Genomic DNA, 26,805 nt, shown 5'->3' on the forward strand with positions numbered 1-26,805 from the left:
TAATGGAAGAGAAACAGTCTGCTGTCAAACTGGAATTGCAGTTGGAATTTATGTAAAGCCGTATTCGTTGTGATTCCGCGGAGAGCGCAATTCGATGTCCTCCGCGTCGTGTCCAGAGTTAGGAAACGACGCAACGCTTCAAATATGTCGCTTTTTTTGCAACAGATAGATCAAAAAGTACTAGAAATCGATTGTACGGTAAAGCGAAGAGTAACCAATTACGAATCCGGTTGTAGTTAGTTTTTATCTGTGCCGTGTATCGACTAACGTCGGCCATGAGGCCGAGAAACCGTATATTCGCGTTTGTGAAATTTAAAAAATTGCACGTCATCGATAAAGATAGATTTTCGCAAACGTTACGAGTTATAAATCGGCCGACTTTCGTATTTGATATTTTCAGGTTACGTACAAAGTTAGTTATAGACAATTATATTAGAACCATCGATCAAGTTTCTCTTAGTTTTCGAGTAATTAATTGTGTCGTTATCGATATTAGTGACGATATTTAATTGTTAGTTAATGTGAACGTCACAAAAAATATCGAGTGACATTTTCTATGAGAAAAGCTACTCGGTAAAGCAGCGTAGCGAAATAAATCCAATTTTGTTAGAAGCCACGTACAATTAGTAATATTGCAGATTTCTAACGCAGTTTACCCTACCAACCGAATCAACGAGAACCTATTACTTACTTACGTTCTATCGTTGCTTCAACGTCACAGGGTATATTCTTGAGAAACCAAATTCTTCTTCCAAGTTATTAAACAACGAAGTTTATTATTCATATATACAAACGTTTACATGCTCGTTAAAAGGTTCGACCAATTGATTGACCAAGCGTAAACGCGTTTGCCGGTGAAACGCGTTCATTCTCACACGATACACCAAATATTCATACGAAACAACGTTCAACACGAAAGCACGGTACCGACGCAACGCGACGCGACGCGACGATGGATATCGGGAGTACGGGAAGCTTTCGACTGGGAGACCAACATTCAAGGAAGAAAAATTATTGTCTATGTACAAACGTCGTGACGAACGAGACACTGCATGATCGCCTGTTATTCTCTCCTTTTTACATTTATATTTACGATTAATTAAGATCTATGTGAAAAATAAGAGTACGACCTTGACAGTTCAGGAGGGAATCTTAACGGTACTTATTGTCTATTTACAAACGTCGTTTACCATGCTTAACGTTTTTGGCATGAGTCAATCGTAGTTTCGCGATAGGATAGTAGACTGTGAGCCGCGTCCGTTCTTTCCTTCTTTCACGCGAATAAAACCTATCCAGAAGTTTCCATCGAGTCTCGAGAATGTCGTTCTTTGAACGATTCCGTTCTACACCCATCTATAATTGGAGTTTTATTTGCTTTTACGAAGAGAAACGTTGCGATCGGTTACCTGCATTTTCGTTGGAAAATCAGCAACTACGTTAGGTTTTTGCAGAGTAACTGTCGCTTCCAATTCGAGTTTCAACGTTGAAACACACATTTGTAATCAAAGTAATTAAACTCACCTGAAACGAAGAAAAGTGGTGTCAATTTTGCGCGTACTCGTTGTACCGTTACAAAGAGGATCTTGAAGAACCTTAAACACGATCCTCGACAGAGGATACGCGCAACGAAAGAGAACATAAGTCCGCGTTTATCACGCTTCAGACAATATACTCCTTGGTACGATCTAACTGAAGAATCCGAAGCATTCGGACCGGCATTTCATACGTTACGACCTATTATAACTGGTACGTACCATACGCGTGTGTTAATAACATCCAAATCGTATGGTATTACGCAGAGTTAAATTAATTGCCAAAATTTATTCCAACACATCCACTGTCTACCTTCTCCAAACGTGTATCTCATTCATTTCGGAAGCTACTTGTACGATCAAACGATGGGATGAAAACAAAAACCTGCGAAGCGAGCATCGGACGTTAAAACTCATACGCTGGAGCAAAATTCGTCGGTGAGTATCGGAAAACGAGTCGCGGCTCGTCAATTTGGTCAGCATCAGTCGTGACGCCACGATCGTCGACGAAGCACTAGGACCGCCTATATACAGCTCTCTTGGACACGCGAACTTCTCGTGTAAATATCGTGACTACGATGGACAGGAAGCGTGCTGGGTCGCAACGGGCTCAAGCTCTTCTCCACCTTTTTCACGTAGCCGTTAGGATAGATCCACGAGTCCTTTGTATGCAAGACCGACGAGGGCGTCGGATAATCCAGCTCCTCCAAATGACCGAAATCTTTCGTTCTGTCCGACTTGCAAGTCTCGTAATTCGGTTCGAAGATGTCGGGCCTCTTATCCATCTTGCTTGGAATCACGTCAGGATCGTCATCGGCCATATCGTTGATCGTTTCTCCTTTGATCTCGTCGCTGGTCTCCTTATTCAACGGCGCTATAACCACTCTGTCGTCTTTGTTGCCGTAACGCACCACTTCGGTGTGAGTTTTCATCGATTGCATCGGATGGTTACGGCGATACAGTGTCAGAGTTATGCCGACGATCAGGATGCACACGGCTGTTATTCCACCGGCGAAACACGCCACCAGAAGACTGTAGTCCATGCTGCCGTCGGAAGTTCCGCGATCTGCGGACAGAAGGAAACGTGACTCACGTAAAAGGCAAGACGTTAGGTAGACGATCGAACGTACGAGGCTTGGTCGAAAGCGAATCGGACGATACGCTCGTTATCAGTGCTGCTAACGAGGCTGTTAAAAGCACCGACGACTGGTAACGCGCATCGCGTACAATCGGCCGGGTTTTCCCAACCAACGCTCTTCTTTCGGCGGATCGAGCACGGCGTATCGTCGTGGATTTTAAATTTACAGATCGATCACTCGGTAATTGAATTTCGTTATTGAATGGCAGCCAGTTTCCACGTTTCGTCTGAACGCTACGCTCGCGCAATTAGAAATGTAATTTAAGACTCGTTCGACCAGCCCCTATGGATTTTATGATAGAACCTCGACGATTTAATCAGCTGCTCTTCCCAAGAGTTTGTCGATCGAAATTCAAGTCGAAAGTTTGCCTCTTTTTATCTGCAAGTATATACTTGCTTGGCTTCTTCTTAATGACGGTAACTTGAACGCAACGATGAATAGAGTTAAAATTGTTAAAATTCATCGTCTAAGCATTCAGCTAGATGGTAGTCGTTTCTTAAATTATCTTTTTCGATATTTGTACGATCTCTTTTTTTATAACGAGTATGAATATAGATGTACAGCTTAAAATATAGCGTAATATATTTTTTCATAAGAAATAAAGAATAACAAAATTGCAGTTGCGGTCGATTCTATCGTTCGGTAAGATCCTGTAAGATCCTGTAACATGAGATGCGAATGGTCCAAAGATCGTTATGTAAAAAGTTGAAAAATTCGATTAGGACTGTTTTTCTTACGAGCTCTCAATTGTCTGCGCAACAAGAATAACGAATTGCACGTATCTAAATCATACGAATACGAATAAACATAATTCACAGCAAACTCTCGTTTAACGCGGTTGATAATTGCGGACGGGACAAAATTTCATACAGAAATACGACATTTCATAAATATTAATCTAATATTGTGTTCGACCAGTTATCTACAAGCTCGAAAATTTAATTTGTAAAATCATCATTTACATTTAATGGCAAGATATTTCGATACAAAACGCAGCCTCGCCAATTATCAAAATGAAAAGAATGGCTTTCTCGGAATTCCTTTCGGGATAAGAGAACGAATGCAGGATTATTTTCGTTGAAACGAGCATTCGAATCAAAGACACGGTCTTTCTTGGAAAAGCGCCTTAAGACATTTCCGGCAAACTTGGATGGCTATTGGATCACGAGAGAAACGCGAACAACTTCCGGTAGCAAAGATCGAGAAGGAAATAGGAAAGCGGGCCCACTGACGACGATGGCCGAGCTTTTTGACATTCCGAAAACGCTTCGGTTCGTTAGCCAACGAACGTTTCGAATGTGCACGTTCCTCCGTATGCACCTGTACAGATGTGTACATATTTATTCCGAAACAAACATATACCAAGATAATTTGATTTGTGTACGGCTAACGTTTACAGGCAATTTGCAATCAGAGCAAATACATCCTAATGCAGCGGCTTAACTTTCAACGAAATTAGCGAAGAAAGGGAATGGCACTAGGAGAGATCGTCGTTACGTAAATACTTAGCTCAGATGGAACTGTTCCAGAAGGAATAATTTTGAAGTATCGGATTGAACGGAAAGAGTTCGTTTCGTGTGTTTTCGTTTTATCTCGTACCATTTTGTGCGTATATTATCCTTATACTTACTGAATTTGTTAATCAATCGCATACACATTTTCACGAGAGTATATCGTGGGTGTTACGTAAATCTTGAAATCTCGTTAACGCTGTAATGAAACGCGAAAATCTAAAAGCGGGTATAGATGTTACGATGAAATACAATACGTGTAAAATGAGATAATGCCGCTTATTCATTCACGTTTACAAAAAAGTCATTATTAATCACGTTGACAAATTTTAATCCTGATACTCGTCGTATTACTTACATTTCATATTACGCGGAATAACGAACATTAACGCAATGGAACTACGAAACTGCACATGATGAAATCTGAATAAAATAATTGCAAACAAAATATGTATATACGTACTTGGGTAGAATCTTCGATTATGTAAATAATAATTATGAAAATATCAAGAAATATTATCCAAGTTTGTTTGCACGTATATCATTCTGTAACAATATCATAGAATTATTCTTTTGGTGGATTATATCGAATAGATCTAAGCCTCCTTAGTGTCTTGTACTATCTCGGCCCTTTTCGTAGATCTTGAAACGATGCAAGAGGTTGAGACACGTAAACTTTTTCAGTTTCATTGTTCAAAGCGCATAAAGTATCACGTACAATCTCAACATGACAGGTATTAAAAGATCATTTCACAAAAATTACCTCCTAGCGTAATGTAAATTGTTTTTAACAGCACTTCTCCGCTTTCTAATATCCCGAAGACCACATGTCGTATTACAATATTTCTATTATCCTCAAACACCTTCACTATTTCACACCCAGTTACTGTGGTTAGCATAACGCGTTTTCGTCTGGGATATTAGAATGCTATGCAAATGCTTCTACTGTTAAACGTAAACCAGATTCTACACATACGTACGTACATATACATATAGTGTGTCTAAACGATAGAACGTTCGAACAACGTGAATTCGGATAAGAGAAATAGGATCAGAACATAATAATACAGATGAACATTTTTTTAATTGAATGGAAAATGAATCCTGCGTTCTGTTCGTGAACAGGTAATTAATCAACGATACACCAAACAACCGACAGTGTATTCTCACTGCGGATTGACCAAGGTATCCATAATGACACCGTCAATGAAAAAATGTAACGAACAAACGAAAGTATCGCTGTGCCTCGCCGAATAAACGCCGTTCAAACGAACCAGAGCGATACAGAACGAATTCATTTCGTTCAGAGCGAGCATTCGCATTTATAAAAGCACTAACCTGCGGTTCTTAACGGGACGCATTAGGAGGAAATGACATGGACTCGGCGAAACTGGTTGAAACGGATCCGAAGAGGTTCGCAAAGGTTGACGACAGGGTTGGAGGTTCGAGGCGGTGCAGACCAGCTTCGCATTATCAGTAGAACGTATACAGGCCGAGATCCGAGATGAGCTCGTGTTGCGAACGTGCCTGTCCACGTACACACCATTATACGTGCATGTACAGGAACGAATACCTATCCGAGAAGAGCGGGGAACGTTTGCGCACACAGGCCGAGATCGTCCACGGACCGAGATGAATAAACCATGAGGATGGAAATTAAAGGCGATAAATGCGCCTCGAATGAGACAGCAGCGAGGAAAGGGACTCGCTCTTTATGGGATTTTAATTCAACCTCCGCGGGAAAGGAGGATACGAAGAAACGTGTCGCACGGAAAGGGAAAGGCGACTCCGGCCAAAGAGAGCTTGAAATGATCGTGGATACGCGTATAATTGCGCTCGTGAAACGCACGGACCAAGCTCGCAATGCGATGCTACGGCCCGTTCAGCTCGTGATACAATTCCGGCTAATTGAGAGACGTGACAAATGTCAGGAACGCGTACCCTCTTGCCAAAGGACCTCGTTCGTGTTCACCGTTTCTGTACCCCAGGCTGAATACGATCGTGACGTTCGCCCTTCGGTTTTCCAGTGGTTTTCACGAGCTAAGATGGAAATGAATTCGTTCGATTTACCAAGTTGCGTATAATTGCTCGAGTAACTGGATATTGCCGCGGGTAACACGACATTATCGATCGTGTCTGTTTGCATTTCGAGATACGCGTTAATTTTGTTTCGTAATATCGTCATTTATAATATCGTCGAATCAAGGAAGAGAGTGTGTGTTCACGAATTTTTCATTTTGCTCGTATTCAGCGAATACATCGAGCTGTATGATATTCGTCAATTAGGAGATTAATGTACTTACATGCTGGAAACGGAGTTGGAAATGATTCTAATGTTGTAGATAATATAATAGTGTGTTGTATATTTTCTATTTATTCTATTACGAACCTACCTTTTGTATCATATGTGTTTCATAATGTAAAATACCAAATAAAGTACCAAATTTGCTAGATACATTTTCCAGTAAACGTGTAACTAGCAAGGGTCCGAATACTTCTACATCCTGCACACTTTTGACGTCAATAAGAAAGGAAAACATTCGTAGAACTTACCGGTGGTGTACATAGCGACTGCTTTGAGCGTGACTGGTTCAAGGACTACAGGGTCGCTTCGACCCTTTGCGTTGACAGCGTAAAGATGAAGCCTATATTTACGTCCGGTCTCTAAACCAGGAACCTCAAAAACCGGACCGGACGAGCTGGATCTCTCTGTGTGGTTTAGGTAAAAGGTATTGAAGTGATAAACGTTCTCCTCGCTATACACCTCCAGCTCGTAATTAGTTATGGGCAAACCGCCGTCAAATCCCTCCGAGCATCTGACGATCAACCAATCCGCATCCCTCGATTCGGTGGCTTTGAAATCCTCGTGACCTATTTCATGGAAAAATGTGGTGAATGGTTTCGAGAAGGATGTCCGCGCTGTTATACGTGAGAGAAAAAGAGAATTCAGAAAATCGAGGGTAGACAGTACTTGCCACATAAAAGAGAGAACTCTTAACGAATATGGGTCGAAAAATTAATATTTTTAAAGATATAAATAATTTGTCGTCTAAACCGAGTGGCTTGCTCGCTTTGGAAATTATTATACTGCGTAAAATCTAAATTTGTAATAGTCTATTTGTACTTCGCTGTATTTAATTATTTACATTTACTTAAATATTCAAGTATTTATTTAATTGTATATTTAGATTAGAAAACTATTTAACATCTTTGGAACGAATGAAGATACGAATGATTAGAAGATTTCCATAATCAAGATAGAAAAATTGCTATTTTTCGTGTGTTTGTTTATGCGGTTTTTGACTCTGTACTTGTACAACAGTATTATTACGTAATTATTATTATTTATCATGCTGACGTTATCTTTTAACGAAGGGCGTGGATGAAACAAGTCCTTTTGTAAAAAAAAAAAGATTGCATGCAAAAACGCTGTGACTCACAGTTTCATTTCGCCTGATATATCTGCGTTATAACTATACACATGTGTGTACACCTCTTTTCATAGCTATGAGGCTACTTCCTGATCTTACATAATGCGTGATAATTAGCTGAAGGTACTAAGGAAACGATAAATCGGGCAAAATTTCGTATTCACGCAAGATAAAGCTCTAGAGCGCTGTAAAAATGTGTAAAAGCTATTTAGAAGAATTACGACAAGAATTACGACAAAAATTATTCGTTAAACAATCTGCTGACCTAAATAGCATAAAATAACGCAGCATTTAACCAGGTAGTCTACCTAAAATCTGAATCTCAGTTACGATACGACTGTAACAACAAGCGCAATAGAAACCTTAATAATAAACTGCTTCAACCGCTTAAGAGCTATAATCTACATCGAAGAGAAAAGTACTTGGTTGCGAAATAACGGCCTGACAGGACTGGACGTAAAACGAGGAAAAGTAGCCTAACAACGTTTAACGCGTCTCCTCGGTAAAGCAAGACCAAACAGCGTAAAACTTCCCCATCTGCAGTGTCGCTTTCCTGTAACGAAAAACCGAGCAGCCCTTCGAAACGCACGGCAATCGATCCCCGAAGGGGTTGCCTAATTTTACGATCGTTTTCACGCACGACCGAACATCTTGTCTCTTGTCGAGGGAACGCCGGAAAACAAGCTGTTGAACATAGCGTACGAAGCTATCGAGAGCGAGCTAGTATCCTCCTATATGACGGGCGTACGTAATAGCATAGTTAGCGGCGTTTAGGTGGAAACGAGGGGTTCCAGTGTCGCTTACCCATTCGATACGCGTACGGACCGGTCGACTGGAGGGCCGTGCAATTCTGAAGGGGATAAGGTTTCCCGGCGACGATGATCTGAAAAAGACAGGGTGTCTTTTGCACCCCTATCCGGTTTTTCGCCCAGCAGGCAACCGTGCCATAGTCCATGTCGTTTGCTGGAGTATAGTTCAACCTGGATCCATGCCAGTGGCTAGTGATGAGGCTGAGCGGCTTCACTTGCGTGAATCTGTTGGCCGGCACGTTCATCAGCTCGCCGGAATTGTTGAAGGTCCAGTGGAAAGTGATGGGCGGCGGTTTCGACTGCACGCCACATACCAGCGAGATCGTCTCGTGCTTCAAGGCGCCGACAACTTGGGTAGATGAGCCGTCTTTGCAGACAGGCGCGTCTGAGAATCAGATCGGACACACCTCCAATGTATCGTGTCAACGCGAATCCGAAACCCTAACCGAATTACGAGCTCACGATCTTAAAGTCCATCTACCGTGGCGAACATAGAAATAGGTGAGAAATTAAAAATCTTGTAGGAAAATTTTTATTTCATTTACCGCTCGATTATTATTCGAAATAGAAATTTGGAAATTGTTCTATAGTTACGGTGCTTTAATTACAATGATCTGGATAGCTCAATGGCAGAAAACACTCTCCTGGCAAGACACAGTAAATAAAAAAAGTATAACAATTGAAATATCGTTTAATTATGGAAATATAACAATGCATGAAATAAAATTCAAAAAATACCATTTCTTTTTTCTACTTACTGTACTTATATTTTATGATAAAATTGTTTTCATTTCGTTATATTATTGCTCGATTATAAAATAAATGCGATACGTATATCCAATTCATTCGAGCATTTTACTCATCTTTTTTACCGATTTTTCACTGAATACCTGATTTTCGCGTATTTAGAGGTATTAATCGATTAGAAGAAAAAATGTAAAAATTTACTCACACATTATGTCCAAGGTTACCGGTCTGCTGGTAGATTTCCCCTCGACATTGACTGCCATGCAAGAATATTCGCCGGCGGAATTTCTAGTCACGCTTCGCAAAACCAAAGATTGTCCGCTGGGAAGAAAAATTCTAGCAGTCGAGTTCTGATGCAGCTCCTTGCCGTCTTTGTACCATGCCAGCTTGTACGCTTTGGGATTCGCCTGAACGTCGCATTCGAAGTAGACGTCATCGCCCTCGTTTATGTCGTTTGCCTTCAAGCTCAAGCCCAGCTTGATCGTCACTATTGGTGCATCTGGGAATTTTATGCGCGATAAATCAATGTAAGAGTACCATTAGGGACAATTCCTACTAGTATACTAGACACACCTACTAGTATCGATAAATCTTTCTTCCTATCTCTCTCGTATTTCATATTTCTTGTTGTAAAATACACCAATTGGAACAAATGACATGGGATAAGATTTCAATTTATATCAGAGTTGGAAACGTAAATCGTAAGTGAGATAGAAAGGCTCGTCGACTGATCCATCGATACCATTATAGTTTCAACGTAAAACGCTATCGTTTATAACTTGAAAAACCAGCCTCGAATGATATTTTTGTATTTTGTTTTGTGAATTTTTTATTTCTTATAACAATATGCTGAGTTTGCCACTTCGGATCAGCGCCATTGTAATCCTTGAATCGCGAGCTTTCGGTCAAGGTATTACACGTTTCCCTACTCGCTGTTCTAATAACTAAATTCGATGGTCAGAAGCGAGTACATACTCGTGGAAATAAAGAAACGGCTTATGAAACAAAAATACTGTAAATTAGTGGCATATTGAAAATAAATTTACCAAGAAAGTAATACCATTTTAGGCAGTGTTGAAACATAGTTGAAAGTTGAAACAAAAGAGCGTAATATACATAGAAGGGTGATACTTAAATTTAGCAACGCAAAACATACCTAAATATTTACTAAAAAAGAAATACTAGTTTTAAAAATGTTCGTTCGCGTTATCCCTCGTAACGCCGTCATCGTGTCACAGTTTAAAGAAAATTCGCTTTACTCACAGTGAACCAGCAGTCGCCACTTATCTTCCAGGGCGCTGTTAGGTACAACCGGATTCTCCGCCCGGCAGATCAGATATTTTCCATCATCCTCCATGGTGGGTACATAACTCAACACGCTTCTCGTGATGTTCGGACTATCTGCAAACTACGAAGAACTCAGAATCTAAGCTCACGTGTACCTGTCTTACAAAGGTAGAAACGAACCGCGGCTGGTATAAGTTCAAAAATGTTCTACTCACATTTCTGGCCATGTGTTTGACCTGATGGTTTCCCTTCCACCAAGTGATCACAGCCTCTGGCCTGGAACCCGAACTGGCGCATTCAACTTCGTACGTTTTTAACGCCGACAAGTGCGTTTCTTTGTTCGTAATATTCACTACTAACGGTTTCACTGGAATCCAACACGATTTACATAGAGGGATATTTCGATGGAAAAATATGCTTTTTAGTAAATTGCAATGAAATTTGGAACGTCGTTCGTCGAGCGATACCTATGTTATTTTAAAGCAGTTACGAATGCAATATAATTTACGGTATCGAGATTTTCTCTTGAAAATTTTATCGCCAAAAAGGAGCAACATTTCAAATCATCGTGGATAGCATTTGCGGATAATTACGTTATCGTCTCTGTTTTCGGTGGAATGCTAAAATAAATTTTATGTTCGATGAGATTAAAAAGCGACAGTATGGAAATACAATTGACGAACATCTTTCTATTTGTCGTTTCTTTATCTTATAACGTGTATTATATTAAGAATATTACAAGAAAAAGAAGAGATCGAGAGGCGTTCAATCTCCGTTGAATGTCAGATTTTCTTCACACACGTCGGTTGTCCTGATCCTTACAGCAATCGATATATATATGCATATATTATTAGAAATAAAAAGTAATGTTTATTCATTACGCTTTTATCTTCCATTCCTATCGTCCTTAATCTCACGCTACATAGAATTCATTTCAACTTTCTTCTCCAAACTTTAATCCCACGATGGAATCTCATTTTCTTCGAGTCATATTTTCCTCCCCATAAAATAACCAATTCGTTATCTTCGTTATAAATTTGAGTGCACTCGTTGTCGTATCACATCGACGCGTACTATTCGAATTCTTCTTATAACGCGGTATACAATAATGCATATTGCATTACTTGCTCCTATCTAGTCCGGAATTAGCCAGGTCCAAGTCTACTGGATAAATTTTCAAACTGCATTTTCTCGAAAACGAAATATCACGCGAAAAAACTGTATTCTCTCTATTTTTCTTTGTTTTCTCTGTTCCGTTTTATCGTTTTTCAACGTATAATCACCTCATCGCCGATTGTGCCGCGATTGCTGGAACATGTTCTCGCGTTTGTTCCAAATTTAATCGACGTAATCACGATAGTCGGCTCTCGTTACGGTGCTAATAAAATTTCGACATTTTTAATATAACGCGTACACGTATATCGCTATTTGAAATGTACGTAGCTTGTCTCGATCGTATAGGGCACCCTGTGTAACAAGTCAAAGCGACGCACAACTCCGATGAGCAAGAGTGCTCATCGACTAATCCCGTATTTCGACATGCAGTATCTGGATCATCGCAAAGTTTACAGAAACACCGCGGTTTATTAATAAGCTGGAAACTTTGACAAATTAGGACGTAGCTCTTTACGGAAGCTAAACATTCGGTAAGACAGTTAACAAGTTGAAATAGTTTCTTACTTACAATTAATATCCAAAATAATCTCGGAAGTTAGAGGAGCAACGAGATGCGTGTTGCTTGCCCGACAAATTAGCCTAGCTCTGAGGAACTTCCTGGTGACGTTCGTGATGTCGAGATGATTTATCGTAGTGTCCCCGTGTTCTAACGTGTACGTGTCGTCCGTTTCCTCTTCGAAATGCCACGTGACCTTGGGTGGCGGTGAACCTCCGATTACCTCGCACGACAACGACAACTCGCTACCCTCGTTAAAGGGCTGCAATACCTTGGCCAAATTTTTACCCGGCCCGGTGTAAATCACAGGCTTGTTCGGTGGCACTGTCGTAAGGACGAATTTACGTAAGTCATAATACCGCGAGTATCTTTCTTCTTTAAATCTTTCGATCGATTTCCCCGGCACACGTTATTTGCTTACGGAGAAATTTATTTTCAATGGTTTTTTAATTGCTTCGATCGCGCGACTCGCGCTATACGGAGAATTTTGCTAAACAATTGTACGAACATCTACGATTTGTACAAAGTTTGATCTGATCTATGATATCGTACAAGTGTCTGCGTTACAAAGTAACTGTTTTATTAAGCAGATTTAAATAGATCAACGTTATATTAACCTCAGAGCAATTAAAGAGAAGAGAGGAAAATTCCTAGGTATCTTAATCTCACAGTGAACGTTCCGTTGCTTTGTTTATTACATTTTGTCGTTAGATGCCATCTCTTATTCTAGAAACAGAAACTGTGAAATCTACCGTATCTGGTATTAACGAGATGAATGTAATTAAACGCCATAAATGATCCTGCCGCCACGAAACAGCGCTAAATTACGGGAAAATGGCTTTTGCATAAGTACACGCTGCATACGCGCATGATAAAACTGCTGGAGATGACACTCCGTAAAACGAAGACGCATGTTACTTAAAAAAGAATATACAAACGAACGATTCTTTATCCGCATAACAGCGACGCCACGAAATTGCCATAATATGTAATATTTGTCGAGCTCTCGTACCGTGTTCAATTAATTAAATGAAAATCGCGTTACCATCGCGTCGGTGTCTAAGAGTAACAAGATATTCGTAACATAATGAGTTTCAACAACGCGATTATGTTTATATGTTGCAATCGAATAAAGACGATACGTCGTACGTACTATCCTGGATGTTTACGACTGTACAACTTGTTATAGAAAATGTTATATAAAAATAAGCTTTCCCTTTATCTCGTAACGATGGTGACTCGGATCGCACGGTTACAAAGCAACAGATGCGAAGATGGCGTTTCTCTGATGAAAACTTCATTTCGTTAAAATAACTCCGCTTTAATCGGTATCTCGTTCTAATGTACAATTCTGAATAGATATAAAGCGAAAACCGATTACGTATACACGAAAGCTTAACGACACATTCTCATCTATGAAACACGCTAACAAAATTTCGATTAATCGTCTTTCTAGCATCTGTACTTGCGATTGAACAAACATTTTCACGTCGCGGTGACTAGCTATCGGCAATCGTCGCTGTCGCAACGAAGAAAGTCGGATCTGTTCGGCTAATAAAATTCTCTGATATTTCTCTTTTAATCCGCGGAATTTTCAATTCCAGGCGTTAAAACCAAATCTCATGAAATAACCGAAAACGAGCAAAAGGCGAGCTGCAAAACTAAAAAGTTCGAAATTAAAAGCGACAACGTCGAGATAGCATCGAGTTTCGGAATGAAAGCAATTAATCGCGATTGATCATCAAGTGGAAAGAGTAACAGAGAGAGAGAGAGAGAGAGAGAGAGATGAAACACACTGTAAAAAGAGAGATAGAACACACTCACCTATCACCGTGAGGTTAACCTTCTGATTTCTCGTCGGGCTATTTTTGTAATCCACCCTGCACCTGTACACGCCCGCGTCGGTTGCCTCCAAGGGATCGATCTCCAATTTCGCGGGATCCACGTTCGTCCTCATGGTCGCCCTTTCGTCGAATACGTATGAATCTGACCAAAGCTTCGCCTGAGCTATCGATTTGCCGCGAGCATCTAGACTGTATATCGGCTCGCCGTCCCTTTCGTCTTTGTACCAAAAAACCATGCTCACCACCTCGCTTCTACTCGTTGGATCGATGTCGCAAGGTATTTGAGCTTTGAAGCCAGCCACCGCCGACACATTCAGCATCGGTACTGAAAATTACCACATATATTATTCAAGCTTCACGTTCACCGATATTATACTCCGAGGCACATTTTATTTCCATCAAGAAATCAAATAACCTTAATTAAGTGCCGTATTTAATCGCATTCTCGCATCACGCTACATTTCTAACTTTCCGCTGCTTATACGCCGTCACCTATCCTCGCATGCTTGCGTTACCTATCCTCGTTAGTCTGACTCACCTACTAGGTCAAACCTTATTAGCTATCAATTCATAACTTTCAAATATAGTAAAACAAAGAACAGCCATCGTAATCACGGCATTCCGAAATATATATCGCAATAAAAAAGTGTCGTACTTCATTTAAGAGGAACCCATAATCATCCATCTAACACGTGTCACTCCTTCATAATCCCAGTACCGTCATATTGTACGATTACTGGTGATATTGAGGAACATTAGGACGTGATCCTAACAAATATTATTGCGCGTAAAAAACGAGCGTAACGAAGATTTTTAGCGCCTCTGAATATCTAATTCCGAATATCTAATGGGTTTCTTACTAGGACCAACGTCTTGACGTTTCCAAGTTATGGGCACGCGTTTCACGCTGTTACGGTTCTACCTGACTCGCTCGTATTCTTGCCACGGTACTGCGTCGGATTTGAACCACCCTCTTTGTTCGATGTTCTTTAATTCTTTCGTTCTGTGGTTCAGGTGTTCTAAGCTGGGAACCGAGGGATTTCAAGAGGTTTCTTTCTTCGTGTTGTTCTCACTTGGCATAAAAGATGATTTAGTTTTTGCCATTTACCGCTTGTCACGTTGAGACGAGAGTATAAGAGGAAGGCAAGCGATCCCGATTTCTCGTGACATGTAACACGGATGATAATTGGATCTTTCTTCGCGTCTGCGAATCTTTATTTTGAAAATATCGAAATGAAAAAGGTTTTGTCAGTTTCCTACTTTATATACATATATTCGTCCATATACCAAGCACGGAACACACCAGTTACCCTAAACGTTCTGCTTCATCTTCAAAGAAATACCTGCAGTTCGAATCTATCTTCTCGCAGCATATGGTTGTGTAACGCGGCTACATACATTTTCTTCCTAATTCAACTTGTAGGTAGTAAACGGCGCCGTATCTGCAGATTCAGGCTACTACAACGAGAATCCTGAATCCCGTATATTTTCTTACCGCAACCGCGAATTTCCAGTTTTAGTCAGTCACTGACCGAGAGCCGAGTTACTGCAAATTGGCCGGAGCTCGGGACCGAGGCGCAGGTCGGGGCAACAAAAGTTCGTACAAGCACACGTACGATCAGCGGCGGCCGTAAGTGGGTGTACAAGCCGAGACGGGGCCAATTAATCGGTCTACTTACCGATTTATGTCCCTGGTCCTGGGAGCCGCCGCGGCGTCGCGATTTTATTGGCTTTCATAGCCACCTCATCAATCGTCCCGCCACCTGGCCACCACCCGCCTCTTGACCGTCCGCGCACCAACCTCGTTATCCTTTCCCTCGTCGTCCTTACATACAACGTCTACTCGGGAAATTGGCCTCCCTTGCTGGCCCCGGAGATTAATCACGCGCGACCCTATCGATTTACTGCATGAATGTCCACCGTTTTTTCGTCCTCGTTGCTCCTGACTCGCGGAATCGAACGAAACGTTCGACGAGCAAGAAACAGCCAAGGAAATGGAAGATGTCGAGTACCGTAGGTGCGAGCGAACTCTTTTCGTGAGAATGGCACAGTTTGTTGGCTTTGTTGTAGCCTCGCGATATAAAGGAACTGAGAGCGTTCGATCGCTTCGAACTCTTGAAACGTTAGAAACTAAGCTTAAGATTCATCAAAAAATTCGTAAGAATATTTCCGTACTTTAATTACTTGTTTCAACTAATAAACTAATATTCCGTGAACATTTCCGATTCCGTCGATAGTGTTGTTAGCATTTAACCCTTTTAAGTGCGAACGCGGTGAATAGCTGGGCTCGTCCGTGTGACCTGGCAGAAACGGATTGTTTAAATTCTTTGTCACGACGTTCTAGAAACGTGACACGAGTTCTCGGCTCGTGGAACAATTGAGAAACAGGAAATGACTTGTAATTATAGATATACCTCAATCACATTTGCATGTATGTATAGTAGACGAAGGAAAATATGTTAATGTGATTAAACAAGCAAATATGCTCCAAATTATGTCGTGTTTGGTTTTGTTTTAATAAAATAATAGTTACATTAGTAGCATCGGTAGCTTCTTAAATAAAGCAAGCTTCGTCTTCTTCGAGTTATGGCTGTTAATAGAAATTCACGAGAAAACAGAATTCAACGAACGAGGCTTCGTTAATAAATACAGGAAACTCGAAAAGAAAAACGTACGAAAGAGATCAGATGTATTTTACGTTTAACGTATTAATTGATTAGAGAAAGCGTTTTAAAAGCGTAGAGAAACCTGAAATTTGATTACGGAATTATTACCATAATGTAAGCATAAAAGTAAAATGAGTTCCAAATGTTGATGGAACATTCATGCAACTAAGCTATTGATTAAGAGGACACGGCGTATTTCCATTACAGCACAAAACGCATTTCAACTCGTAATTTAAATATATCCATTATACGTATTAATTAAGCATCAAACGAATATGAAAATTATTGGAGAACCATAATTTTACTGAATTAATGTTTAAATGTAGCCGATTCTATATCTGTTTAAAAATTCTATCGCGAAATGGTACGATTTTATCGTTAAGCATCGAAACAAAAGTTTTTAAACCAATAATAACTATTTAGCAAAAATATACATTCAGAATATAAAATATGATTCTGTAAAATAGACATTTATATTCATCGAACTGTTTTTATATAATGGATCACAATTCTATCTCCATATTATTTTGCAATCTTAATTCTAATACATCATTTTCTCGTGGTATCTGTGCGTCTCGAATAAGCATGAAAATAGTCGGAAATAGTCGAGACATCTGTACTTTATTTATGTATATGTATTTTCCATAATTTGCATCTTATGAATCTTAAATGCGCAACTCGCTCGTATTACTTTTTTCAGTGCATCGCTCACTCTTTCGTTCAGTATCCAAAGAGAATTATTCAAAAGTTCGTTCTAACAGAAAATTCAGTGTCACGCTTCATCGAGCACATATTACACGACGTATTTCACAGCCATAGGCACTAAATATCTAACAACGAGACTGCTTTAGCGCAAGCAAGAATTTAGCTTCCAGTATTTAACGCATTTCAAAGAGAAGTCGTATACGCATATATAATCTATACGTACATGCATGTATATACGTATGTACGTATTAATATATATTTTTTAATACATATATATCTGGAAAACTGTGAGTTTGCTGCATTTTGCACCATATATCACCGTTGCAACTTTCGAGAACTAATTTTTCGATCGAGGTGTTACACGCCCACCTACTCGTTGTCCCGGTAACTTGCCTAATATTTTATTTGCCTTCATTATTCGCTAATTATACTCGTTTTAAATATTTTTCAAACGTACATATAGTATTATCTCGGAATATCCAAATATTTAGCGATTATTCTAACAAGCTCGTGAACATTAGTCTTTGAAACGGCACGTTACCGCGTCGCTGCTAAATTACTAGAGGCGTTTATTTATCGCGAGCTATCTCATACATTTATGAATTATAGCTTGTTACATTTATCCGTCGAATCACTATTTAACAAACACAGCAAACTACAATATCATCCGCAGGCAACATAGAACACAAGATATCCAATTATTAGATCCAATCTAATCCTCGTCCGAACAAAACAAACACCTGTTAGCAACGCTACCGACGTAATATTGTCTCCACAAATACGGAACATCGTCAAATGCTAAATAATTCGTAATACGTTCGCCCAATACAAACAAATCGATAATCCAAGCCACAGATGCTTGGAAACAATTAGCAAGTACTTTAATTAACGCTAAGTGTAACGTTTAAAAGCAACGTACGTATACAACAAATCATATAAATAGATGTGTATATATAACACACATAATCCAAGGAATTCAAGCAGAGTAGATTTAGACCTTTACATTCCGCGCTCTTCGTTTCAAAAAGTTTCATTGCAAAAGCTTCCTGATCGATCGATGATATTCACCGACGCGAAACAATACTTTGAGCTATGTTATTACGTGATCGTGTGACGATAATGAAATCACTTGATGCAAACAGGAAGTCAGCATTCTCTCAGGTCACACGAACTACTCGGACCTATAGTCTCAGTCTTCCATGTCGTAAACTCACGACGCGCTATACGAGCAATCCGCGAGTACGGGAACTGATCTCTCCATTGACCCGCAACATCGTCTTAATCCCCCGGCTATCACAGTGATCGGGATGTTCAAAGTCCTAGGAGGACTGATCGAGTCGGAGTTGCCCAGCGATTCGCTGATCATGTTTCCATCTGTTTCTCGTAATTTATGGTAAGCCGATGTAATAAGCGTCGAGTGCTCAAATTCGCAGAGATTGCGTAACGATATTAACGGCAGTCTTACAGTACATCGTGCGTTATTTAAAAAACTATAATTGCAATTGTAATACATTTCATCAGTTTTCTTAAACCGACTACAATTTGGTCGTTAGGTTACAGTTGCTCGGAAACGAATAAACAAAGTTGCTCGTCAACTACCTTTCCTGGTATTATCTTTCTCGTGTCTTCTTCGACGCATCAGCTTTGTCTCGCCCTTACTCTTAAGTGTCTCGTAAACAGTCTAGAAGCATCTCTGAAAGTGTACGAACTCGTGCGTATCTTCCATATCGTTGCACCACGACGTCAACGTTTTTCTAATTTTGCCATATCTCTCTGTCCTTCCTATAGGCCTTCTACCAACGATACGCTATACAAAAGCGTAACCGGTGCAAGGAACTTCCATCGTTCGAGCAAACCGGATAAATGCGGCACTGAGTTATCGGTGCGAGAGGTGCCTACGCGCAAACAACGGTCGGACCGAACGTTTACGGATTCGACACGCGTATTTGGGCGGATATCAACGTTTACTCGAAGCAGTTGGATAGATCCGCTCTCAGAGCGCATCACGTATCTGACTACACCACCGATTCTCGGATAATTATTCAAAGCAAACGCGACCTCGTGTCGCGGGTCGGTAATGCATCGTATTAGCCGCTTCCTTCTATGTACAAGTCCATACGCGCGGATTTCAACAGACGTAATCTGTCGCGAAACACCACGCTGCGCAGGTGCTTCGACGGATCTGCGATCTTATTCGATGGGAATGCAAATCGGCCTGATCGGATTCCGCGAAAACTTCGGACGGAGTTACATACTCGGTTATCGACGATAATGCTTATTAAGAAACGAAATGTGACGCGACATTAACAGAGAACGATGATTTCTCTTTCCGTGGTGTCTGACGACGCGATAGCGTGATCGCGCTATTGCGAGACAGCGCCAACGCGTATCACCGAGCAAAGTATTCCGAGAGGTTTCGAAGAGGAAAATAAATCGAAGATTTGCTTCTGAGAAGATCGATCATGAAAGTGTATCAAATATACGAATATAGTACATACGCGCGCACTTAACTTTTAAGCCAATTGCGTCAGGAAGAAAAATAATAGATGTGCTCTTACGTCATATAATTGCTTGTCGCTGTATCTAGTTGGGAAAGAAATTGTTTATTCGAAATAATATTGTATGTATAATTTTATCGCAATTATAATAAAAAAATCTACGTATAATTTTTAAATAATATCATATGTATATGAATGCTGTCAGATTAAAAAATTCCGATTCTAGCTAAAGCTTGCACGTACGTAGAACGCATTTAAATTTATACGAACGAGAAATTTTTTCTGTGAGAATTCATTTTGGACAGATGAAATCAGACTGCAACGTTCCCGCCTAGTTTTCGTCTTTTGAATATAATTCTACGAAGATACGAGATGGAATCTTTGAATACATGATACGTTTATGGTAGACAAAATAATAAGACATTTAAAAGGCAACATTCTGAGAGAGCACGAAGGCAGATGTTTTTTTATGAATTATTAAATTCGCAATTTAATCGCGGCTATTTCACTTCAAGATGAAAATTAACGAATCAATATTTCGATTGGAATTTTTCATACTAGCGAACATTGAAAAATCTGTGTCCTGGGACATAAAATACAACATAAAAATGCATCAAATAGCATTTTGTAATTTGTATGTTTGTTAATAAAAGTACATTTCACGATGTTCATTACGTAAGGAAGATACGAAGAAAACGATGTACAAAATACCTGTAAGCCACTATCGAATAATTTTTTAATTTCATTTCACGATCATTAATAAGTAAACGAATATCTTATCTATTAAGGAGATGAGCTCAGTATGAACATTATCAAACGATTACATCATGAATAATGTGAACAATCTCTATGCATACATACTCCCTTTATGCATATATAGGGTGGTTGGTAACTGGTGGTACAAGCGGAAAGGGGGTGATTCTACGCGAAAAGAGAAGTCGAAAATAAAGAATAAAAATTTCCCTTTCCGCTTGTACCACCAGTTACCAACCACCCTGTATAAATGACAGCGTATCAAATTTTCTACAACATTGAAATATTACATTTAAAACAATTCCTTTTCAAACGGCCGACACCACGTTCACATTTTACGTATAATAGTTAGCCGCAGAATTTCCTGAATATCCTATCACACAGTATGCGAAGCCATTCGCATAAAAACACGTCACGAGAAGCACACAGTATCGAATCACGTCCCAAGAACAACAACAACTTGCCGCACCGGTCCGATAACGAGCAGTTGCCAGGCTATCGCAAATTCGTGAGAATCCCGTAAACACGTCCGCGTTTCCAACGGAATTCTCGTCAACTGCAAGAGACGCACGCGTTCTTGCGACTGTTATCGTGCGCCCATTTAAACGCGCGATGACGCGACGCGATGCTCGTTCCGAGGAGAAACGCTTGTGTAAACAGCGCCATTCCTGCAAACACGGTAACAATCCTTTCCCAATAGTCCCCAACGACACCCAGGAAAACAACGTCGACTCGGCAAACACGCGTTCTGGTCGACGATGATGCAGGTTACACGAGGTTGTCACGCGTTAACGCAAGAAAAGAACAAACGTGGATCAAAGCCTATTAAAAAGCGCGTATGTTGCACGATTTTTCTTTCACGCGAAAACGTTGATATAATTGAGAATTTTATTTGCATAAGCAGAAAAAACAATGGGTTTGGTGCAAACGGAAAAATTAGCCGCTAGGTCGTTTCACAGAGTAAACCACCCGTTTTGATAAACCGTTAAGACAGTTTTAAAGAGATAGTCGGGAATATTCTAAAATGAAATATAATTGACGAAACTATACTTGATAAACGTAAACAGCAAAATTTAATAAAACCGACGAGAATGTTATAATCTAAGTGATCCAACTATGAGACGTTTACGGAATCAGACCTTTGTATCAATCTCGTAGAATGGAGCAAAGCAGTCTCATTTAAGGTAGTAGGTACTTTCGTTCTGAGAGATACTTGTACAGCTTATGTTGCCCTTTATCACAGACAGGAGTTTCACATAAGAAAAGCAAAATGTTTGAAGAACTTTACCGGTTAAATTTTCCTGCGAAGGAATACGCTCGCTATTTTCTACGTAATCTACGTTATATAAATGGATTGCGTTTGGAAATACGAACGAAAATTCTAGTTGAAAGAACGGCTGCATTTTTACTAACGTCTTACGAGTGTGGATCATTGAGAGTGGAACTGCGTTTCAGTTAAATACTCGTATCACTGGAAGTAAAATAAAAATGAAAGAATTTAATCCGACATAGATGTAAAAAATACGGATTAAATACTTTTTCAAAAACTATATCGTCCACAACCTTCATCGGAATCGGCAATTTCTTTGTGAATATTGCGGAAACTACGCTCAAGCGACGCACACACGTATTCAGGGAAAACTTGCTCAGAACGAGGATCTTGACATATTTCGAGGTAATCAAACTCAGCGAGCTGTGCCCTGATGTAAAAGATAGTGCAAGTTCCTTCCAACTTACACCTCTTCCAAAACATACCCACGATGTAGGAAAACACGCGCTATACAAATTTACATAGGTATATTTATCATCCATTCGCGAAACTCGAGCAATTTGTCAGCAATTTGTCTCGTACAGCTTGCGCGCCATCCATCAAAAAACATTTCAGCCGATCGTTGATCCAAAAGAAAAGTCAAACAACGATAAGACAGAGGAGTGGGCATTTCGAATCGCGGAGAAATTTCAGGATGATTTCCATCGTGAAAGCGTAAAAGCGGTCGACGCTCGAAAGTAGAAACCGGTGCGGTGAAGTGCGCGAGCGAATAACCGCGACAGCCGAGATCCTTCCGTGACGAAAAACGAACGAATAAACTTTAAGGCTTTTAGGTTACAAAGGAGGATTGTAAAAAGCGGGAAACAAGGAGTGGGGGAGGAAAATAGACCGGACCATTTCGACGTATGACACATTTTTCCCGATGCTGGCGTAGAGCTTCACCCGTTGCAATTGGATTTTACGCCGCATCAAGCGCGCCAGTTCTCTCTCGCGTTACACGCCGCCATTATACGCGGCCTGCATACACCGTTTCCAACTTTCGATCCAAAGACTTACCGCTCGCCTTTATAGAGTATCGCCATACACAATTTCGTATTACCCTCTTACCGTCTCGCCAATTTTACTTTCTTCCACTTTTGACCTCTGCGCTTCTCGGTCCACGGAAAGTATAGTCCTCGAAAAAACAAACGTAAAACGTTGATGGGAGGAAAATACGACGAACCATTGTGCTGCTCGTAGTTTGTACTGCAAAATTTTTATCGATCTGCTTCGCTCGTGATACCGTTAACGGGCCAGTTTATACAAATGTTTCAATTGTATCTTGAATCAAGTTACGAGGCTCGACTATGCTTGGAACAATTGGAATAAAATTCGATCGTTCGTCAGAATTTCCTGATTGTTCTCCAAAAGAATTTCTTTATGCTTAGAAACGATGTACCGGACTACGGACAGTTGGCAAATTTGGATGACATAGCGTAGAATCGAACGAAAGGGGTCACGTTCGGCGAAGGGGTGCAACCGATCGTGTTCGCTCTCGCGATGCGCGATCGAGGTAGATAAATTGATCGCGATTTATTCCTTCCAATTTTTCAACGTATTTACGCATAACTGGCATGTGTATGCGCATGTACGTGCGTAGAGATAGCGATATCGTCACAATGCAGAACAGTTTGACGACGTATGAAGCGATTTACAGTGAAGTAGCGACGTAACTTAACTTTCTCGACGTACATGTAACTGGAATACTGCTGAAAATACGCCGTTTAAGCATTTTTAGTACCTCGTATTCTCCCTTCCATCGTACGTTGCGCCTTTGAAAGGGGTGCCGAGGCCCAGCGCTATACGAGGGTGTGCGTCGAGATGGTAGAACGTACAGCCCTTGTAAACTATTCGAGAGGGTACGAGTTAAGTCGCGAGGACCGTTAAATTGATCGTCGCATGACCGTTTCGAAATTTCCAGATTTACGACAGGGTCTCGGCTATCGAGTCAAGGAAAAGTGCTGCTAAGAAGTTAAAAATACATGATATTGCAAATCCATTAAATAACTCGTGTACCCCTCGCCGTATGACCTGATCGAAGTCTGACTGTTGATACGCGAATGGTCGTAACGCTAAAATCTTATTTCTAAAAAAATAGCGATTTTTTGTTATCGTGGTATAAACCTGGGTCAACAGAATCTTCGGTATATTACGTTATAACACTCGGCACATAGTAATATTTAACACGGTGACTGCTGCACTTTATTAATTTAATATCTTATTTACCCGTAGCGCGAAAATTTAGGGCAGCGTAATTTTTAATAACTGCAATCTACGGTAATAATACACGAGACGATATTAATTACGACTTCAAATTTTAAGATGTTGCATTTAATTAATTTCAAGTAAATAACGTGGAAACGATTTCTCCCGAGATAATTGGAATTCTTTGCACGTGAATAGCGTAGCGGCTGCTTTAAGGAACTATAACGTGCTATGTACTTCGATATTAGAAAATTTATCATCAGTCACATTGACAGAAATTTTAACATTGTGTATTAAACTATCGTAATTAAATAACGGCAATAACGCACAGACATATTAAAATTATTATTACATGTGCTTGTTATATCAACCTAATACCATGTTCTCTGTAGTTTAAGTTTTACAATTTATTCATAGAATACAAAAATTATACAGAGAATCATGTTATATTCAAGTTTCATAATTACATATAGCAATGCACAAAAGGTGCTATACCTTACATTTCGCAACTTATTCGTCGAATAATTGAAGTGGAAGAAATCGACGTTGTCAAATATGAAACACATAGAACTTTTTCATCATGTTCGAAGATAGCCCACTTTCGTTAGCCTCGTTACAAATAGTCCAAGTTAGGAATCTTTGTAGTTGCACAAGGCATTCGTCGACGAAGAATGGGCTTTATATCAGTCTAATAGAATAGACAAATGAGGCGTAAACGGAAGGCGATCGTCCTGCTTCTTGCAAACGTTCCTATATATTATCTCTGGATACGTTTACGATTGAGTTTACCGTAGTAATGTCCACAACCGAAATCGAAGGGGTTGAGATAAGGGATGAACGCGCAGGGTTGTTCCTGGACAAACAACGCGTGACCAAAGACGGCAGGATGGTATACAATGCACAGTGAGGTGTACGGGTTAAGAGTAAATGAGAAGCAAACAACGTCTAAATACTTGGCTTGTTTGTCGATAACGATGACAAGAGTAGGATATATTTTTCCGATAGAGAAGATAATAGCGATAATATATGCACTGACAAATTTGGGAAACAGCATACAATTGCCAAGCTATTATTTTATTTCCGTCGCGTCAAGTTCACAAGGCAAAGATGATTGTTCCAGATTGTTCCATGCGGAGGAACAAAAACGCGAGGATTTTCGTGGCTGATTTACGACGCTCGCTTTTGCGGCCGAGATATTATCTCGGAGAACGGGACTTTAGCAGCTTGGACGATTCTCTTCGATATTCGTAGCAGTACGTGCTTTTAACTTCCCACGTCCACCGTAGTCGCGATAACCGTAGAGCGCGTTAAAAACGCGGTTATTTCCGAAGGCTGATTTAGCAAATGGTAACAGTCCGACTGATCGAGGGACACCCGGAGGAATTGCCGCGTCCTTTTCCTAGGTAAGCGACGCTTCAGCGAGCGAGCACGGAGATCAAGCACTTTTTCGCGTTTAGCGAAAACCGATCAGCGTGCGTATTCGCGACACTTTTGTTTCGTGAACGTAGAATCGATATCGTTGAAATATTCGGAACGATGTTACTACAGTCTCGACCGTAGCTTCGAATAATTAACGTCTTCTCCGCCAGACGCGGAGTAAGAATAGTTTGTTCTGTCAGCGTCGGGAAAGCACAGTCTCGTACAACTCCTTTGCAACGACGAACACCTTCTCCACGAAACGTGGAGCAAAGAACCGTTTCAATCTCTCGGCATTCGGAGAGAGCAGTCCCAGCTGCAATTCCCGACTCGTCGACATCTACAAGCATTCGTGGAGAAAGAATCGTTCCATCAGTCGAATCGATCGGTTCACGGTCTTTCCATCTGCATTTCCCCAGTCGTCAACATCTACCAACTTCCGTGGAGACAGGCTCGTTCCATCGGTAGAATCGATCAGTTGACAGCTCTGTGCGAATTCTTCGACTGTAAGCGATATGTCCAAGCATTCGTGAAGTATCGTTTTAATTAATGTTGATCATCGATGAACAGTCTCGCGCGGTTCTTTCAATCGCAAGCAGCATCGACAAGCGATAGCGCATTGTTATCTATTCGTCGTGATCATTCGTGCGTCGCATGGTAGCAACTGCAGACAATTCGGAAGCTTCTCGTCGTTGACTGTTCATTGTGCTTTCAATCGGTATCCCTCGTGAACCAATTACTCGAGGTTAATTCGGTGGGTAACAAGTACAGTGCAGCGTCATCGATATTCTTGTATAGGAACTACAGTTTCTGTAGTTCTTTTCCTAGAAACAATATTCTTTCAAACTGCGATACCAGCACTGTATTTTTGTTTGATTTGAACAGCTGAATATTTTGCTCATCTTCTTGTTACGTTTCAAAAATATCGATTGCCATAAACTAAATGTTCCGTCACGCGTCCTGGCTAATGTTCTTGCTATAAATCGATACAAAACGCTCGTGTATATCTAAGAGAATCATGAAAAGAATCGACAAGAACGTCAGTTTCTAGTAAAAAATGTTTACAGTTAGTTTTCTGGATACGTCAATAAAATTTTCACAATATGTAATTTGTTACGTTGAACGCGCATTTCAATTTTAAACTACCACGTATTTTTCGCACGTGCAATCTTTATATATTGTACGATTATGAAAATTATTTTTCAAAAATCGTTGCATAATCTTCATAGTACGCGCTTCGCAATCCGATTGTAAATAATTACGTGTATCTCGCATATTCGT

At 40.3% G+C, this 26,805-nt stretch overlaps 1 protein-coding gene across 1 annotated transcript in view; it reads right to left on the minus strand.

Annotated features, from left to right (window-relative positions):
• Positions 1-756: 756 nt before the first annotated feature.
• Positions 757-26,805, minus strand: part of LOC117156304 (neural cell adhesion molecule 1) — a 54,774-nt gene continuing 28,725 nt past the window's right edge. The window contains exons 2-9 of the mRNA XM_033333204.2: positions 13,953-14,297; positions 12,141-12,452; positions 10,672-10,823; positions 10,433-10,577; positions 9,375-9,668; positions 8,418-8,807; positions 6,736-7,053; positions 757-2,598 (exon numbers count right to left, since the gene is read on the minus strand). Coding sequence (XP_033189095.1) covers positions 2,057-2,598; positions 6,736-7,053; positions 8,418-8,807; positions 9,375-9,668; positions 10,433-10,577; positions 10,672-10,823; positions 12,141-12,452; positions 13,953-14,297 — 2,498 coding nt within the window. The 3' untranslated portion in view covers positions 757-2,056. The remainder of the gene's footprint in view (positions 2,599-6,735; positions 7,054-8,417; positions 8,808-9,374; positions 9,669-10,432; positions 10,578-10,671; positions 10,824-12,140; positions 12,453-13,952; positions 14,298-26,805) is intronic.

This window comes from Bombus vancouverensis, chromosome 14 (genome assembly GCF_051014615.1).
Source record: "Bombus vancouverensis nearcticus chromosome 14, iyBomVanc1_principal, whole genome shotgun sequence".
In the NCBI taxonomy this organism is placed as follows: Eukaryota; Metazoa; Arthropoda; class Insecta; order Hymenoptera; family Apidae; genus Bombus; species Bombus vancouverensis.